General features: G+C 36.6%; 1 protein-coding gene across 6 annotated transcripts in view; it reads right to left on the bottom strand.

Annotated features, from left to right (window-relative positions):
- The window catches only part of CDK14 (cyclin dependent kinase 14), a 289,922-nt gene that overhangs the window by 144,851 nt on the left and 124,418 nt on the right, over positions 1–20,653 (bottom strand). For all 6 annotated transcript variants that reach the window (XM_081344348.1, XM_081344350.1, XM_081344345.1 and 3 more), the window contains one exon: positions 13,461–13,581. In XM_081344348.1, coding sequence (XP_081200474.1) covers positions 13,461–13,581 — 121 coding nt within the window. The remainder of the gene's footprint in view (positions 1–13,460; positions 13,582–20,653) is intronic.

Below are 20,653 nucleotides of genomic sequence, written 5' to 3'. Positions count from 1 at the left end.
TGGCAGGTTGTACATGTACGACGGGTTGAACACCATTGTAAAAAAAAGTGTAACAAAAAGTGTAGAAGTAGATGAGGTGATGCAGTGGCAGCACAGCACAGGCTTGTGGGAAAGTCAGCCGGAACTGTGCAAGGCATTGCCTGGGTCCTACTGAGAGCCCAGGATCAAAGTGCGCAGCTCCAGCTGATTGGCGGCAGCCTTGGGGGTGGGAGGCAGCCTAGTTAAGGAAATACTTCTGAACAGTGAGCCAATCGTGGGTTGTCCAGTTTAAATAAATATATTTTGATAACTCGCAATAACAAAAAATTAAGGAAACAATACAAAGAAAAAGTTAATTTTAAGGAGAAACCTAAATTGAATTAAATAATTTCAGAGTCACTCTAGGAAGCTGTTTTAGGCATAGGCTTGCAGGATAGGAAAATGCCAAATAACTTTTGGATAACTGAAGCAATGATGCAGGTTAAATAAATGTTACTATATGGAATACATCTAGGCACAGTGATTATAATGCAGTATTGCAGGCAAACTCTGCCCACAGTCAGGAGTTCGATTCTGATGGGGCTCAAGGGTTATTCAGCCTTCCATCTTTCCAAAGCCAATAAAATTAGGATCTGGATTGTTGCGGTAATACGCTGACATTGTTAACTGCCCAGAGAGTGCTGTAAAGCACTATGGGGCAGTATAAGTGCTATTGCTATATGTCTAGAAATAACCAAGAAAAATGATGAGAAAAATAACAATCAATTCTAAGATGAAAGGAAATTATTCTGTCAAAAGAGCCTTAACTGATGGAAGACTTTAAAATTGTTTTGAAAAGTCAGAAGGTATTTTCTGACAAGATTCTGATAGAAAACACAGAAATTTGTTACTGAGATAACTACAGTTAAAAAAATACAATTGAAAACAGACCACCCATAACCAAAATCAACAGCTGAACAAAATAAAACAAAAAGGCAGCTCAACTCTACCACAAATGCTCCAAATCATCTAAATGAATTTGTGTAATGCTTTCTGAAAAATAACTATATGGGGCCAAATTTTAAGTAAGGTTATATATAACTCTATAATCTCGGGACTACCTCTAAGATGGAAATAAAATGGCAGAATATAAATCTAATACTGGACTTACAAATTTGGCAGCCCATGTAATGACCTCAGCACCAGTGTTATGGTGCTAAATTAGAAGCCAAATGGCAAGGGGCTGTATTCTGAACCAGTCTGCTATAGGATGGAAATGAATTACTGTCCTAAGGGCTGTGTTATATGGTATAATTATTTACTCTATTCAACCATATCTGGTTCTTGGAGACTGCCTGGACAAGTCCCTGCTATTTTGCTATAATATAACGGACAAATTTATGCTATTTCTGCACGATGAAGCATATAAGATAGACAAAATAATATATCTACACAGAGCTATTTTTAATATAGCTAAAACTCAGTTGAACATTGTAATAATAATAATAATAATAATAATAATAATAATAATAATAATAATACGTAGGAAGGGACCTTGGAGGTCATCTAGTCCAACCCCCTGCTAAGGCAGGAAACCCTATACCATTTTAGACAAATGGCTGTCCAGTCTCTTCTTAAAAACTTCCAGTGTTGGAGCATTCACCACTTCTGGAGGCAGGTTGTTCCACTGGTTAGTTGTTCTAACTGTCAGGAAGTTTCTCCTTAGTTCTAGGTTGCTTCTCTCCTTGACTAGTTTCCATCCATTGCTTCTTGTCCTTCTTTCAGGTGCCTTGGAGAATAGCTTGGCTCCCTCTTCTTTGTAGCGGCCCCTGAGATATTGGAACACTGCTATCATATCACCCCTTACCCTTCTCTTCATTAAACTACACATACCCAATTCCAGCAACCGTTCCCTATATGTTTTAGCCTCCAGTCCCCCAATCATCTTTGTTGCTCTTCTCTGTACTCTTTCTAGAGTCTCGACATCTTTTTTACATCGTGGTGACCAAAACTGGATGCAGTATTCCAGGTGTGGCCTTACCAAGGCATTGTAAAGTGGTATTAGTAGTTCACGTGATCTTGATTCTATTCCTCTGTTAATGCAGCCTAGCACTGTGTTGGCTTTTTTGGCAGCTGCAGCACACTGCTGGCTCATATTTAAGTGATTGTCCACTAGGACTCCGAGATCCCTCTAACAGTTACTACTATTGAGCAAGGTACCACCTATACTATACCTGTGCATTTGATTTTTCCTGCCTAAATGCAGAACCTTACTTTTTTCACAATTGAATTTCATTTTGTTAGATAGTGCCCAGTGTTCGAGGCTGTCCAGATCCTCCTGTATCTTAAGCCTATCTTCTGGAGTATTGGCTATTCCTGCCAGCTTGGTGTCATCTGCAAATTTGATGAGTTCCCCATCTATCCCCTCATCCAAATCGTTGATGAAGATGTTGAAGAGCACTGGCCCCAGAACAGAGCCCTGGGGCACCCCACTACACACTTCCTTCCATGTAGATGCAGTTCCATTGAGGACCACACGCTGAGTACGGCCTGTCAGCCAGCTACGAATCCATCTGGTGGTGATGCTATCTAATCTTATCAAGTAGTAGGTTGTGATCTACTTTATCAAATGCCTCACTGAAATCCAAGTAAATTAAATCTACAGCATTCCTCTGGTCCACTAGTTTTGTCACTTGGTCAAAGAATGCAATAAGGTTTGTCTGGCACGATCTGTTTTTGACAAACCCATGTTGGCTTTTAGTGATAACTTTGTTCTCATCAAGGTGTTTGCTGATTTGTTGTTTGATTATCTTTTCCAGAATCTTCCCAGGTATTGAGGTCAGGCTGATAGGTCTGTACTTTCCTGGATCTGTTTTTTCCCTTTTTTGAAGATGGGAACTACATCAGCTCTCTTCCAGTCCTCTGGTAGTTCCCCAGTGCTCCAGGATCTTTGAAAAATATAGTTCAGTGGTTCTGAGATCACGTCTGCCAGTTCCTTGAGAACCTTGGGGTGTAATCCATCTGGTCCTGGTGATTTGAACTCGTCTAGGCTGGACAGGTGCTCACTTACCATTTTCTTGCCTATCTTAGCTTGCGTTTCTATTCTGTTTTTTATGGCACTGGTTTTGGTAGGTTGGACTGTTTTTTCCCTTTGTGTAAAGACAGATGCAAAAAACGAGTTAAATAGTTCTGCTTTCTCCCTGTTGCTTGTCACCTTCTTGCCACTTTCCCCCACTAATGGACCAATCATTTCCTTAACATTTTTCTTGTTTCTTATGTGTTGAAAGAAGCTTTTTTGGTTATTTTCGACTTTGGTCGCAAGCCTTAGTTCATTTTGAGCCTTAGCTTCCCTCACTTCATCTTTGCAGGCACGGGCTGTTTGCTGATATTCTGCCTTAGTTATGTGCCCCTCTTTCCACTTCTTATACTTGTCCCTTTTATCTTTCAGTTTATCAGAGAGTTCTTTATGCAGCCATGCTGGTTTCCTTTGAAAGCTGTTATTTTTCTTCTTTGTTGGTATTGTGCTAGACTGGGCCTTTATTATCTCACTTTTCAGAATTTCCCAAGCTTCTTGAGTTGTTTTCCCCTCTAGGATTCTCATCCATGGAATTCTTCCCCTCTCTAAGTTTATTGAAATTAGCTCTTTTAAAGTCCAAGACTCTAGTTTGGCTGTATTCTATTGCTTGTGCTTCCAGAATGTTGAATTCCAATATTGCATGATCACTTCCCCCAAGGTTCCTGTGGCTTTGACACTTTCTATCATTTCATCTCTGTTAGTGAGAATTAAATCCAATATGGCTAATCCCCTAGTTCCCTTCTCTACTTTTTGGGAGAGAAAGTTGTCTGCTAGGTTTGTCAGGAATCTGTTAGATCTTCCACTTGGTGCAGAATTTGTCTCCCAGTTGATATCAGGGTAATTAAAGTCCCCCATTACTATTGTGATGCGCTTCCTACATACCTTAGTTAACTGACTAGCAAAAAAGTTCATCTATTTCCTCTGTTTGGTTGGGCGGCCTATAGTATACACCTATGGCAATGTCATTTTTTCCCCTTTTATATTGACCCAAATACATTCAAGTCTACAGTTTTCATCATTGTTGTGCTCTATTTCTGTAGAGATAAAGTTATTTCTTATATAGAGAGCAACTCCACCTCCTCTTTTGTTTAGTCTATTTCTTTTAAATAATTTAAATCCCTCTAGCTGTGTGTTCCATTTGTGGGTTTCGTCCCACCATGTTTCTGTAATGGCAACAATATCATATCCGCCCTCATTTACCTGAATTTCTAGTTCACCCTGCTTACTGTTCATACTCTGCGCATTGGTGTACAGACATTTGAGTCCTTTATGACTGACCCTGTGTTTACTTGCTACATAACTTGTGTGGTCCCTAAGTTCCCCTATCTTCTTAGATTGCCGGAGACAGTGATCTTCTGTATCAATTAACTCACTGTCCCCGTTGTTTAGTTTAAATATTCCTTCAGAAAAGCTGTGAATTTATTGCTAAGTAACTCAGTCCCTTTCTTGGATGGATGCAGACCATCTCTTTTGTACATTTTTTCATCGGACCAGCTACAGACATCGTGACTAATATAACCAAAGCCTTCTCCTTTACACCACTCCTTTAGCCACATATTAAATTCTGCTATACGCTGGCCTTTTCCATTTTGCTCCTTATACACTGGTAAGACCTCTGAAAAAGTGATCCTACAGCCTATTGTGCTGAGTTCCTGCCCCAAGCTCTGGAAATTATTCTGTACAGAGAGTACATCATTTTGGGACAGATCGTTAGTGCCAAGATGTACAATGGCATCCACATCACAGTCTTTGCTGGCATTGTTGACTATTTTGAAAATACGCTTCTTGTCCCTACTGGCAGTAGCACCTGGAAGACACCTGACCTCTTTTGAAACCTCTGTATCCTTTCCTAAATTAACATCCCTTATAATTGAGTCACCAACCAGAAGGTGGCTTCTCTTTTTGGGTACCTTTCTTTTCTTGTATGACTGATGTGTAATACCTGATTCGCACTTTTCCCTGTCAGAAACAAGTTCATCTCGGACCATGGTCCCCTGCTTATTTGAGTTATCACAATTACCTTGACCTGTTTCCTTAATGTCCCTGTTAAGGTCAGCAAGGGCACTGTATCTGTTATGCAGGGACACAGCTAAAACTTTGGGTTTATGATTCACAGCTCTCACCCTGCCAGATCCCACAGTTGTCCACACTGCCCTTCTCCTGCGGGATCTTTGCGGTAGAGGGGGCTGATAGCGTGGAGTCTCAGTAGAGTAGGAGGGCTGAACTGAACACCTAATTTCTGCCTGAAGAGCGCAGATTACAGACCCCAGATGAATAATCTGTCCTTGTAGACTAGTAATTTCTGTACATATAGGACAGTTTCCCAATTTGAAAACAGTGCTGCGAAAGACAACATGCAAAACAAGTGTTGCACTGAACTAAGCCAGACATGCTGAGATGAAAGGAATCTCAGATGCACTTGCCCTGAATATACCACCACTATTTTTGATTTTGTTATATGATTCGCACGCCATTGGGCGCGCAGGCTGCTACTGTGCCCCTCCACCCACTTCTCCTTAACTTGCAGTTTTGTAGCTTTTCCCAGCAGCCTCTGGCAGTTTAAAAGCAAAGAGGGTCCAATCCAGGACTTAGCTACTGTGCCCCTCCACCCACTTTTCCTTAACTTACAGTTTTGTAGCTTTTCCCAGCAGCCTCTGGCAGTTTAAAAGCAAAGAGGGTCCAATCAAGGACTTAGCTACTGTGCCCCTCCACCCACTTCTCCTTAACTTACAGTTAAGTGTGTGTTAAGTGTGTGTAACATTTAAATGCTGCTATCAGATGCACCCAACAACTGCATATATCTACTGCAACCTGTTCTGTTTGCTCCAGACTGCTGCTTGAAATAGCTCAGTATTCTGCAGATTAATTATCATTTTGGTGAATTCATATATTTGATATAGTCAGTAACGGCTCATTTTTCACCTGGAACAAAGGCATTTCTCCTGAAAGGTCCTTTAAGTTAAAAGACCTACATCATGAGCCATCAATATTTCATGATTATTAGTAAAGATATTATTTTTGTGTCCCCAACTATAATTAGATTTCACCTTGGAAACAATTGTATGTACTACTAGAAAAACAAGTCTTTGGTTTGATAATCTCCCTCAAAATGGATTTCATTTTAGAAATCTCATACTATTAAAATATCCCTGTAAATGTTTCAAATTTAAAAGAATATTTCTCTTAAAATTATGATCTTTGAATTTATCTGATCAAAGGCTGGTAGCCATTTTTAATCAGAATAATGATAATAATAAATTAATTTGGACATACCATTTTCACTATCCTAAAAGAAAATGAGTAATATGAAATTAAATTTTCATGATAACAAAAACAGTACAAGCACACATTCCCAGAAGCAACAAATCTTAAGGGAAATGTTTTCTGTAGATAGCAGAACCATATTTTTGGACATAATTTTAGCATAATGCAGGAGCTGCAGGAGTTGAAACAAAAACAGAACAAATGAACATAGAATTTCTTCCCAAGTTAAGCTTATCTCCCAAATTTTTTTTTATTGAAAAGTTTTAAAATACATTTTATCTTTAACAATCCCCCCTCCCCCTCCCCTACCAATCCCTCCCTACCCCTCCCCCCCTTTCCCCCCTCCCCCCCCCGACTTCCCAGAGCTAAGTACAGGGTATAAAAACAAAGAACAATCATAAACATCCATATGCTACCAACAATAAATTCTAAAATCTATCACTCTCTAGCTCATATAACTACAGACAATACTAATATTTCATATAGAAAAAAAAAGAAAATAGAAAGGAAGACTTATTCAAATGCTAAATGAAACTTTTTAGTCCCATATTTCTTCTGGATATATTCAATCCATTTTTTCCACTCCATAATATAACGTTCTTGCGAATGATCTTTCAAATAAGCCGAAATCTTTGCCATTTCTGCCAGGTCAGAAACCTTTAAAGTCCATTCTTCTATAGTCGGCAGTTCCTCTTTCTTCCAATACTGACCTATTAAAAGTCTTGCTGCTGTAATTAAATTTAACATCAACTTAGTGTCCACAACAGTAGCATCTGTAATTATACCCAACAAAAAGAATTGCGGACAAAACTTTATCTTTTGCTTGAAGATCTTCTGCATATTCCACCAAATTTTTATCCAAAAAGCCTTGACCTTTTTACAAGTCCACCATATGTGAAAATATGTTGCATCTTCACCACCACACCTCCAGCATTTTGGCTGATAGCTCAGATACATACTTGCAAGCTTTTTAGGATCTAAATGCCATCTATAAAACATTTTATAAAAGTTCTCTCTTAAGTTTTGAGCTTGTGTAAATTTTACGTTCCTCACCCAGATCTTTTCCCACGTGTCCATTGTAATAACTTCTTGGATGTTCTGGGCCCATTTTATCATACAATCTTTAACCAGTTCTGTTTCTGAATCAATTTCTATCAATGCAAGATATATCCGTTTGATATGTGCTGGACCCTGATTTCTAATTTGCTTTATCAAATTTTCATCAGTCATTGCAAAACCAGTTTTCTGATCTTCTTTCCACCTGGCCCGTAACTGAGTATATTGAAACCAGGTTTGAACAATCTTCTCATCTCGCAAGAGATTATACGATTTTAAACACCATACACTTCTTTCCAAGCTTAAAATCTCCTTATACGTGGTCACGTCATGTTTGAAACCAACATTTATGTTTTCTATTGCGTGTTTTGGAATTGCCCACAATGGCATCTTACAGTCTAACTTGTATCTATACTTCTTCCAAACTCTCAACAATGCCTGTCTTAAAATATGCACTTTAAACACATTATCTACCTTCTTATCATACAACAAATATGCATGCCAGCCAAATAACAAGTCGTGGCCCTCAAGATTTAATAATCTCTCTTGTGTCAAATTAATCCAATCACTTATCCCTGCTAACGCAGCAGCTTCATAATATAATTTAAGATTGGGCATTTTAAGACCACCTCTTTCACGAGTATCCTGCATAATCTTAAGTTTAACTCGTGGCCTTTTCCCTGCCCACACAAATTTATTGATACCCCGTTGCCATTCTTCCAAATTAGAATCTTTCTTAAGAACCGGTATCATTTGAAATAAGAATAAAAATTTAGGCAGGACATTCATTTTCACTGCTGCGATTCTTCCCAACAAAGACAACTGCAATTTTTCCCAACTCTCCATTTCTTTTTGAATTTTTCCCTATAGTTTTTCATAGTTATTTTTATATAACTTTGTATTAGAGGGTGACAAAAACACCCCCAAATATTTGACCCTTTTAGCAATCTCAAATCCAGTTAATCCTTCTAAAAGAGCCTTTTGCGATACTGTCATATTTTTGGCCAGAATTTTAGTTTTTTGTGCATTAACTTTAAATCCAGAAACCCTCCCATATTGCATTATTATCTCCATCAGGTCCACAACAGAATTTTCTGGCTGGGTCACTGTAACAACCAGATCGTCTGCGAATGCCCTCAATCTATAATCCTGATCTCTAATTTGTATACCCTTAATTCTTTCCGAACTCCGTATTTTTACTAGTAATATCTCCAATGTTAACACAAATAGTAAAGGCGATAACGGACACCCTTGCCTTGTGCCCTTCTCAATATTACATGCTTCAGTCAAACTATTGTTAACTATTATTCGGGCAGTTTGTTTTTGATATAATGCCCTAATTGGTTGCAAAAATTTATCCCCAAAATTCATTTTATCTAAAACTTTCATCAAAAATTGCCAATTCAATTGATCAAAAGCTTTTTCAGCATCTAAAAAAATTAGCGCCGCAGGGATCTGGTTGTTCCTTTCCAAAAACTCTAACACATCAACTATATGCCTCACATTATTTTTCATTTGCCTACCACTAATAAACCCAGTTTGATCCCCATGAATCACCTGTTGCAGAACCCTCATCAATCTGTTAGCCAATACCTTAGCAAATATTTTATAATCTGTATTTAAAAGTGATATCGGTCTATAGTTTTTAACTTGAGTAGCATCTTGATCTTCCTTCGGAATCAAAGAGATAAAAGCAGTTCTCCAAGACGGAGGCACCTTTCCCCCTCTCTGAATTGTCTGAAACAGTTCCTTTAACGGCTTTATCAACTCCATTTGTAAATTTTTATAGTAAACCGCAGTCAAACCATCCGTACCTGGCGCTTTATCCAACTTCAATTCCTTAATTGCTATGAGAATTTCTTCTTCTGTTATCAACTGGTTAATCTCCTCTTTTTGTGCTTGCGTAAGAACCGGGATGGTAGCATTCTCCAAATATACATTAATGTCTTTTTCATTAATCTTCTCCTTAGCATATAATTTAGAATAAAAATCCACAAAGGCTTCCTTAATAAGATCCTGTTGAAACACAACCTTTCCCTTATGTTCAATTTTATCTATATTAGAAGCCCTTTGCTTTTTCCTTAGTCTATAAGCTAGCCATCTACCTGGCTTATTAGCATTGCAAAAAGTATTATGCCTAGCAAACCGCAAGTTGGTTGCCACTTGATCAGCCATCAATTTATCAAATTGTCCTCTTAATAGCTTAATAACCTCCTTAGTCTTCACATCCGATGGGTTCAAAATTAAGACCTTTTCTTTTTCCCTAATTTCATTCTCCAATTCTTTCCTTCTGGCTTCCAAAGTACGTCTGTATTTATTATTCATATATATCAACACCCCTCTCATGTAGGCCTTGCTAGCATCCCAAACCATGTCCATAGAAGTATCCTTATTCATATTAAATTCAAAAAAATCCTTCATCCGCTGTTTACATTCTTCCACATTTCTCTGATTTCTAAACAAATTCTCATTTACGCGCCACGAGCGCCTATCCCTATTGTCCTTATTGATCTCTAACCAAACTGGACTATGGTCCGAAATAGTTCTTGCACAAATCTTTACCTTCTTAATCCTAGAAAAAAAATCATTAGTCAGCAAAATAAAATCAATCCTAGAAAAAGATTGATGTCTGTCAGAAAAAAAGTATAATCCTTTTCACGTAGGTGTATGTCACGCCAGATATCTCTCAATTCCAAGTCGTCCTTCATTTCAAAAAAAGATTTAGGCAATCTGGCATGACTCGGAGCACGCTTAAAAGAACCAGCCTTGTCCATCTGTACATCCAAAACACCATTCCAGTCCCCCATAAAAATAAACGATTTGTAATCCAATTGAGTAAGCTTTGTATGAAGTGAACTAAAAAAATCAGCTTGTTGTTGATTAGGAGCATACAGTCCAACTAAGAGCGTTTTTTTTACCTTCTAACAACAAATCTATCATAACATATCTTCCTTGCTTATCTGCTTCAATTAATTCCGCTGTTAGAGTACTTTTAACATAGACAACCACTCCATTTTTCTTATTCATCGCAGAAGCAACAAATTGCGTGCCCAACCTTGAGTTCGATAAATACTTTTGGTCCATAACCCTAATATGCGTTTCTTGCAAACATATAACATAAATCTTAAATTGTTTTAAATATTGAAAAACTTTCTTTCTCTTCTGTGGTGAGTTTAATCCATTAACATTCCAGGTTAGAAATTTAGTCACCATGCGTGGCATCCCGAAGCTTTTGGAGCACATCTTTAATAGCCCCTATATTTTCTTTGGGCCGCGCTCCTCCCACAGCTTCACTATAAGTACGCTTGAGTTCCATAAACTTCTGCTGGTCTTGCTCTTGTACTTGTCTTGCTCGTTTTACAGCGGCGCGCGTCAACCTCTGCTCTCCAACAGCAGCCGATGAAGCTGTAAATTGATCCCCTCCAGCACCATTCTCCTCTGTCTGTCCACCTTCAGCCTCTTGAGGTTTTCCCTCTCCAGATCCCTTTGCAGCTTCCAGGAGTGATAGAGGGGTTGCTTTTAAAACATTATTGTAGAAATCACGCGCCTGAGTCACAGTAACCAGACGATATCTTTTACCTTCATGCATCACCACCAATCCAACTGGAATCTCCCATCTAAACTTAATATCATGTTGCTTAAGTTCCTGCACGAGAAATGCAAAATCCTTCCTTCTCCTTAAAATCTTTGGATGAATTTCTTTTAGAACCAGCACTTCTTGCTCAGCAACCACAACTTTAGTATCATAAGCAGCTTGAATAACTTCATCTCTAGTTGCTCTCTTTGTAAAATAGACCACCACATCTCTAGGTAACTTCCTCTGCCTTGCAATCCATGAATTTACACGAAAAACTTTATCCATACATCCCTCTATTTCAGATGCTGGCTGGCCCAATACTGCTTCCAAAGCCTCAGAAATCAGCTGCTTTAGGTCTTCTTTAGGATTCTCTTTTAAGCCCCTGATTCTAATAGCGTACTGCATCTGATGATACTGGACAAGACTCAATTCTCCGTCCATTTTATCCCTTAAATTTTCATTCTCCAGTATCTTTACTTCTAATATAGTGTTCTTTTGACTAAGATCCTCCATTTTTTCTTCCAAACATTGTACACATTCAGCCACGCTTTCCACTGTAGACAAGATGTCTACCCTCATTGCACTAAACTTCTCGTTAAACTTCTCTTCCATCCTCTCCTCCAATTTCTCCAGTTTCTCCTCCAACTTTACCATCTTATCATCCAGCATTTCTGACATTACCTGGGATTGCTTTGCAAAGGGATCTTGTAAGTCCTTAAGCGTCAATGCCACAGGAGGTGCAGGAGGAAGCAGAGCTTTCAACGATGTCTGTTGCACCGGGGAAGTTCCCGCACTCCGAAGAACTTTAGAGGAAGATTTAGCCGCCATCTTTCTTCACTTTCACTTGTTGCGCACTTTCACTTTAAGTTTATAAAGTCCATTAAGCTAGAGAGTAAGAATAAAAGTCCTCTTCACCTTAACCTCCTGTACCGCTCTGCCTGCTCCTTTTACTCCAAAGTCTTTCCTTCTGGCAGGGGTGGTTGCAAACGCCTGGCTCCGCTCCAAAAATCCCGGAGCAGAGACGCTAAGCAGCTGGGAGCAACCCAGGCTACGGGGGAGTTCAATCCTTCAGCCGCCCAAGCTTTCAGCTCAGGCGGCCCCGGAGAACTCAACCCCTACCTGGGGCCTCACCCCCTCCTCTTCTCCCGAGGAGGGGGCTTCAAATCCACCTAAACAGCTGATCGGCGCTGTTTTAGGTGGAAAAACTCAGCTGTGAAGCGGACAGCCCGAAACGGCTATCTTCGGCGCTGCACCGCCACCGGAAGTCCCGCTTATCTCCCAAATTTTCTCTTCAGTTGTGCTACTGTAACAGAAATCTTAGTCACGTAGGCAATGTTGGGTTCAAACCCCTTGCTCTTTTTTGGGCCCCAGAAACAAATGGAAAATTTTGCAATTTGCTATAGAAGGCTGATTGCAATATAATCCCTAGTATTTTTCAAGCACAGATGATAGCGAAAAACGTGTTTTTTATAATTAAATAACATGAAAATTGATTTCAGAAAATGAAAAAGTAACATTCTACTTCCAAGCCAATTAGTTTATCCTCACTCCCTCCTTTTCCTCCTCCCTGTTGATAACAAAGAAAGTGCATATGGAAGCAGAGTGCAGTTTTTTATTTATGTTTGATAATAGACATAGTGAGGAATTTAAAAAAATCCTTTCAAATCTACCATTCTTGATTTCCTAAAATTTGATTGGTGGAAAAAAAATTATAACAGCTATTCTGTTCCACTGTACTTACTACCAGGTGCCTGGATGCTTGGAACATAGCAGAAATGTTAACTGTCCCATCTTCAAAACAATGCTTCATAATTTTAAAAGCTGAAGATAAAACCATCAGTAGTTATATAGTTTCTTCCATGTACAGATTGAGTAGTTGTAAAAATTCTCAAAGGAAACCTAAATTTTAAAATTTGATTTTAAAAAAGCCTTCAAGACACTCCAAAGCAGTGCCCAACCTTGAGTTCGATATAATGAAAGTGGTGAAGCTTTTTCTGTAATAGTGACTTTGACCTACAAAGTTTTCTGGCCTCCTTCCATCTGATCTGACAAGTGAGGTTCAACTACTAAGACCCCAATAGGTGCCTCAATAGGTGCTGTTTAGAAAATGCCATTCCAGTGTTCTATTATTGTGACTGGTGGGTATGTATGATTCTTCCTTTACTTAAAGGGAAGTAAAAAAATCCCCAAAATGGAAGATTGTTTAAATGAAAACTAGGACTGTTTTATCACCTGTTTAGATGGCAGTAATACAATTCACAAAAAGCTTCATAGATTTGAGAAATGGGCTAAAATAACTGAATGAAATTAAATTGTCACACAATTTTCAAACTTCTTTCAGTAGAATTTAGAAATGCACCACACAAATAAAAAGCATCATATTGATTGCTATTCACTGGATTCTTTGTCCCATTGGGTTTCTAGATCAGTATGCATAATCTACTATAATAACTTGTCAAATATATAATTTGACTAAATAAGTCAATATGTCCATAATATATGGATTCTGAAAACATGCTGTATTCTTACCACATATCGAGGCAAGTGGAATATTCTGTTGAGCCTAAGAGAACATCTGGAGGTCGATACCAAAGGGTCACCACTTCATTAGAGTAAGTGTGACTAGGAACAGATTTTGCTCTTGCAAGACCTGAAGAATAATGCAAATACAACAATAGAAAGATAAGAAAAAATAACTGATGTGCCTTTAATAAAATTGCTCATAACACTGCTTGAAAGGCAAGTTTTGATAACTGTATGTTATTTTAATCAAAGAAAACTAATATTCATTTTTATCATTCAGCCACTGTAAAACAAAATGAAAATTCATCATAATAGAGATTGCAACAATAAGATCTGTCACCATTACCATCTTTTTAAAGATCTGATGTCCATAATTAAATAGAAGACAGAAAATGTAATTGAAATAATTTTAAAACTAGTAGAAATAACTATTAAATATAAACATACAGATACATCCTTAAGCATCAGGAGCCAAAATAAAGAATATAACCAAACCAATAAGATAAATATTACATCTTTATTTATTTTATACTGGAATCATTTCAAGCTTCAGGCATATGTTATACTGAAGCATGCTAAAGAATGGAAAAATAATATTTCCATACTGTTTTAACATTTACCGGTAATTCATATAATACATTTTCTTTGAAGTTCATAGGTATCTAGAACTTTTATGACAAATAAAGATATGTAGAACATCAAAAATTTAAAATATTTATCACCAAGAGAAATTTGTTTTTCTTAAATCTCAGTGCAGGTTGATGCAAATACGAACTCATGAATAAATGATAAAAAATTGCAGAGGTAAGAGTTATGGGAAGAATTGTGGGAAGTAGAAGAACTGCCAGTAGTAGAACTATGCCATTCAACAAATCAAGCAGGCATTATGCTCTATTATGTAGAATACTGTACTGCCATACAGCAATTATGATGTCTTTTTTAAAACTTTGTTTTCTAAAGTAACCATACAGAATAAGGTTAATATATTATTAAAGTGTGCTTGAATAGCATTTTTTTAAAAAATGGGCATAATAACTGAAAGTATGTCTTGATAATTTGGCAAAAACATAAAAATAAAACAAAGCTACTAACTATGCCTGAATACTATTATTACAATTAGCAGTTTGACAAAATTTCAAAAACTGCTAACCACAATAACCTTGAAGTTTATTCTGTTTTCAGAAGATCAACTAAAGAAATACAGAACTATCACATATTTTTATTATGGCCGTAGCCTGCAAAAGCTACTGCCTCAAACACAAAATATACACCCAGAAGGAAAATACTCTGTCACATTCTGAGAGTTCAGAATCAGAGTAGTCCTAGTCTTCCCTTCCTTCTCTATTGGAGATGAAGAAAATATGTTGGGGGTTTTTTAGAAGAAGAGGAAGAGGGCTGAAAAAGAGAGGAAATTGTTGTGTATAGCCACTCAATTTTTAAGAAGCTGGAATAGTCCAGAAAATTGAAAAATAATCCAGATAATAGCCACTTTGGACATATAGCATTTTATATGTAGGCCTTCAATCTCCGTTGGATGATCCTAAGCATTATTTTGCTAGTATGTGCAACTAAGGATATACACTGGTATGATGGTTTCTACACATTGATAAATCTCTTTTTTTATTGGAATGTAGGTTAATCTCTTCCAATTTGTTGGCCACTGTATTATTCTCCAGAACTGCTGGCCCGGTTAGAACCTTATTTTTTGGTTGCTTGCCATATTTCTATTAGCATTACATCAGTTTCTGTAGCCTTCCGAATAAGTAATGAGTGGAGTGCTGTTATAACTTTAATACCAGACGTTCTTATAAATAGGGAATATCTTCTAGGATAACTGTAAACCATATAGTATTTCAATATCTCATTTAATTTTTGTTTTTCTTTGAAAATGATTGATGTTTATTGGTGTCCTTTAGCATATCAGTTGAAGCTCAGAATCTCGTTTTCAGTTCAGAATTTTTTTTTCAAAGATTTTTTTGCCATGCTTACTTCTATCTTCTACATCTTAACATATGCTATTGTAATACTGCTTCTTATCTTTCAACATCTCTCCAAAAAAATTTGTTAAAATCCTTTCTAACATTTTTGTCCTCGTCTTTGGCTTCTTTAATTTCCTTGGCAATTTTCAGAGTTGTTCTGTCATCTAATTAATTTCTTCTGTTTGACAATCACTGACTGCATTCTACTGGTTAAGGCATCAGGCTGGAAATCAGGAAGTGAGTTCCAGTCCTGCTTTACCCATGAAAGCTGGCTCACAGGGTTGTGGTTGTAGGAAAAATAGGAGGAAGGAGTATTGGGTATATTCACCACATTGAGTTATTTATAAAAATAATAAAGACATCTTTAAAAAATTGTTCTTGCTATACCCTGCCTAGCAATATAAGGAATGCCATTCTTTGTTTTTCATGTCCTAAGTAATAGTGTGATTTTTCTAACTGAAATGTGCAACTTTCTGATGCCTAAGATGTCAATTTCTAAATTTAACTTCATTTAATCTTTCACTGTGTAGAGTTTACCCCATGGTTATGCTTTTTATGTTCCATGTTTTCAGCTTCAGATTTTCTTTTCCATTATGGCAATATCATCAATTAAACGTTCCAAAAGCCTTAACTGAGCCACATCATTAGCACACTGAAAAATCGTCAGCTTTTCCTCAATGTCATGTTGAATGCTAACTGATCTGAGAAGTTCATCATCTGGTATTATAAATCTCATGTTCTCTTTCAATGTAATCGTCTCAGTATAAATATAGAAATGATTTATCATTGCCTTCTCTCGCATAGTATAAATGGATACCACTAAAGTATCCTGCTTTCAGGACTTCTTATATCACTGCTATGCCCTATATAGGTTCTTGCTTGGTTTAGCTAGGCAGTTAGGATGACCCTGATGGGCTGGTGACCTTGCTGGAGATATATACTCTTGGCATGAACATCCAAGTTCTTCACTCATTTTTCTAGGAACTCCACACCACCATGAAAAGATAGCATAGCAGGATTTGGGGAAGACAAATATTATTCAACTTTATAATGTAATTCTAAATACTGAATTGTAATTTTTCTCCATCTAACAGGAAGATGTGATTTGTAGAAGACAGTAGCATTTTGTGCACTGCCTAAGGCACTGAATCTTCTTTTCAAATCTTCCTTTTAAGTTGTCAACAATAACATTGTTGTTTGAATACTTCTACAATTGGCTTTTACCAATTTATTTATATTTTATTATCTCAAATTTAAAATAAATATTTTAAATAGTTAATTCTATTTATCTCTTGTGAGATTAGTCTATCTTTCAATGAGAGGATCAAGAGTTGAATTATCTAACTGCTTGCACCTATTCTACTTGGATGCGTTATTGAAATTGTTATTTCTTTCTTCCCTGCATTTGAAACTTTAACTTTAAAGGCAGTATAAATTGCAAAATCCCTAATCCTGAAACGTACAGGGGTTGTGAAAGAGCACTAGATGATATGTCCTTATACAATATCTGCTGTTGGTAGGGTCTACTGAGACTATACCCCAAAGCAGAGGATGAAGTTGGGACTGAAGACCCATCAGTGCTTAATCTCCAATCTACTTGTGAGCGCAGCTATTCCACTGCAGTTTTTAAAATATAGTTAAAGATTATTCAATTTTTTTTTAATCCCATTTATATCCCACCCTTCTCCGAAGACTCAGGGCGGCTTGCAATCTAAGCACAATAAATGTGCTTAGCAATAGCCTTCATTCTATGTATATGCCTGCTTATTTTAAAATATTTAAAATATTTTAAAAAAAGATGTAACAATTTTATAGTAGCAATTATAATCACTGCACTTAAATAATTTCAATATTAAAAGAATATGTCTTAAAAAGTATATCTAACATGAAACTGTTTCTAAAGCAATGTAAATCTTTAAATATTAGTGTTTTATTTTTCTATAGTCTTAGTCAAGAGCCAGTTTGATGTAGAAACCAGGAGACTGTGAGTTTTAGTACTGCCTTAGACATAAAACCATCTTGGTTGCTTTGGGCTAGTGACTCTTCTCCCAGGCCTAGGAAGCAGGCAATGGCAACCCACTTCTAATATCTTGTCAAGAAATCTTCAAAAACTTGTCCAAGCAGTTGCCACTGCAAGTCAAGCAGTGACTTGAAGACAAAAAATAAAAAACAAAATAAAACAAAAAGTCTTACTAAAGATCTATAACTGGGTACCGGACTACTGATGGAGGTACAAATTCAATGCACACTGCAATATTTGTCCTTTTGCTTGAAATGCAATATTTAAATATTTTCTACATTTAACATCATATTTAAAAACAAAAGAATATTATAGGTGGTCAGAAGGAAGAACAAAGTGATTAAATATTCAAGAAAGACGTAACTATGATGTAACAGGCCTAAATTATTTAAGTAATTACAGTCTCATGACCACTATCTGAGCTATCAAACAATAGTTCAGCATCTCAGAATCAATTTTATTGTTGTCATTATACTACAGCATTACGAAAAACCTAAAAGACTGCATTTTCTTTAAAACTTTCAGGTTACAAATAAATGTTCATTACATCATTATTGGCTTTTTCAGCCTAAAAGTGGCAATGTATTTCATATTATTTGTGAATCCATACATGGATCCTCATCCAAAATTTATCTAACTGCTTCTTCCAGCTGAGGGAAAACTGTAGGAGAGGATTAATTAGCACAGCATGTGCAATCACTTTGTTTAAGGATGTCTTGTCTATTTCCATGGTTACACCACAGGAAGCTACGAACTCTCTTTTTATAGTCAGGGTTCCTGATATTGGTAGATATGAAAACTTTTTAAATTTTCAAGTGAGAGTGAAAGCAAAAGCAAAAGGTAATTAGGAAAATAATATAGTGAGCAGACAATATTTAATAATGTTGGCCTGGACTAATATGGATAATGTCATGACAATTCTGTGAAGTGCCTTTCAGAGCTTGCTCTTTTTTACAAATAAAAAGGTCACTAAGGAGGCATCTTGCTGCTACCCCTCTATTTTTTACAACGAGCTAATAGTCAAAACTCAGCATATCATCTAATTGTCGAGTTATTATAAGTCCAATAAAAATTTTCAAGAAAATAATAGGTGAAGGGTATGTGCTATTTATGTTATACTTTGTATCGGTATCACTACTTATACCACATATTCAAAGACATCAAATGCCAATTAAATGACTGTGAATTAACAATATTTAAGACATTAAGAATGCAGTTAAATATGTTTCTTGTTATCAATACCAGTGAATAGTGTTAATGTTTGGTCTAGTGGTTAAGGTATCAGGCTAGAAAGCCTGAGACTATGAATTCATGTCCCACCTTAGCAGTGAAAGTCAGCTGGGCCAGCCACTCTCTCTCAGCCCAACACTCCTCAAAAGTTTTATGTTGTTCAAAAACAGAGGGAAGAAGATGTATTGGATATGCTTGCTGCCTTGAGTTATTTGTAAACACAATATAGGTGGAATGCAAATAAGTAAACAAAATAAATACACCATGCAAGGGGTAGTTCATTAAACAAAATGAATTTTAAATTAACCTTTGTAAGGTTATTTTTAACAATAATAGAAAAAAACATCCTGGTTCCCAGTAATTTTTATATGATCTTTGAAAAATCACAGAGGTCAGTTACTGGCAGAAAAGAACAGAAAACATCTTCAAAAAGAGGAGAAAAAGAAGGCCTGGGTAACTACAGAATGGACTGTTTGATGCTGATGAGAAAGACTGACAAAATGAGAAGTATCAGAGAGGAGCAGCTAGCAGGTATTGGGATGTTTAGCTTGGAGAAGAGAACACTGTAGGGAGACATGACAGTTCTCTTCTAGTACATGAAAGGCTGTAATATAGAAGACTCAGAATTGTTCAGAAGATATGACAAGAAGCAATGGATTTAAATTACGAGGATGTAATTTAACTGGCTAGAAATCAGGATAATTGTCCTAATATTCTATTATCAATGAGATCAAACACCATAATATGCCACAAATAAATGACAATATCCTGAAACAACTCATACAGGACCAAATATATCTAATGCTGTACTAAATAGCATCCTATTATAATTAGTATGAAACTCCAGAACAGTAAGAAGGTATGCTTATACATATTACTTAGAAATCTTCTGGAACAGAACAAATCTGACTTGGGAAAAATAGTTTGCAAAGAAAATGTTACACATTCTTGTTTAGCAACTGTCGAAAGAGTGATTGTTCTCAAATATAACTTTAATTAAACAGAAATTAAAGGCCATTTTCCAATTGGCATTTAGGATAATAAATCCCCCACTGTGAAAATGACTAAGTTCTGGTCAGTTTCAGGCGGCAACTAAAAGTGAGCTAAAGGGTGCATGGCTGAGCCTGTTAACCTTTGATTAGTGCTTTTTAAAGAAGCATTTTAGCTGTCTGAGAGGAAAAACAGCTAAGGAAGAGATAGCTTGCTTAATTAATCTGCCCTGCAAGGGGAGAAAAATAGGGGAAAAATGAGTCAGAATACTATATGAGAAAATTCTATCTGAATAAAATGGCAGCAACAAATGATCTTTGCAGTCTTCTCTTTCTCAAATCACTTAGCAACAATTTCACTTATCTGCGAAAAATCAATAAAATTATATATATATATATATGCACGCACGCACACATACACTGGATATATATATTTATATATATATTTGCATTTCTTTTGTATATAATATTACTGGTATTGTTATGAGTGGGTCTTCTATGTAGTTGAAATATTTATGGTTTGAAAACTGTATTTATATACCTTTTTCCCTATTTGAAAAAATATTAATATTTCTATCCTGTGAAATATAATGTCTTTCATTTAAAATCCTATGATAATTAAAACCTTGCAACTATGAATTCAAATGATCTCTTTAATATTCAAATGGAAGAAGGGGGTGACCAGTTAACAAGACAGATGGACTCAATATCAGTGGCAATGGGTGCATTGTTGTTACAAGACCCGAAAGGCGAAGTTGGAAATAGAACAACCTGAAGGAAGTCTATGGGGCCACTAACAAATACCAACTAGATGGTGCATAATTAAATATGAAAGATGAAAGATATTTCAGTCTTTTTGTATTTTGTGGGAATAGGAAGCAGAAGTACTGTGTGCTGCCTTGATCAAAATAAAGGCAGACTAAATCAAAGACATATGAACTTGCTGCATTACCTGTTCCATTTTCTCTATTGGTATGGTGG

This window comes from Vipera berus (genome assembly GCF_964194415.1).
Source record: "Vipera berus genome assembly, chromosome: Z".
In the NCBI taxonomy this organism is placed as follows: domain Eukaryota; kingdom Metazoa; phylum Chordata; class Lepidosauria; order Squamata; family Viperidae; genus Vipera; species Vipera berus.
This window is presented reverse-complemented; position numbering and strand designations above follow the sequence as displayed.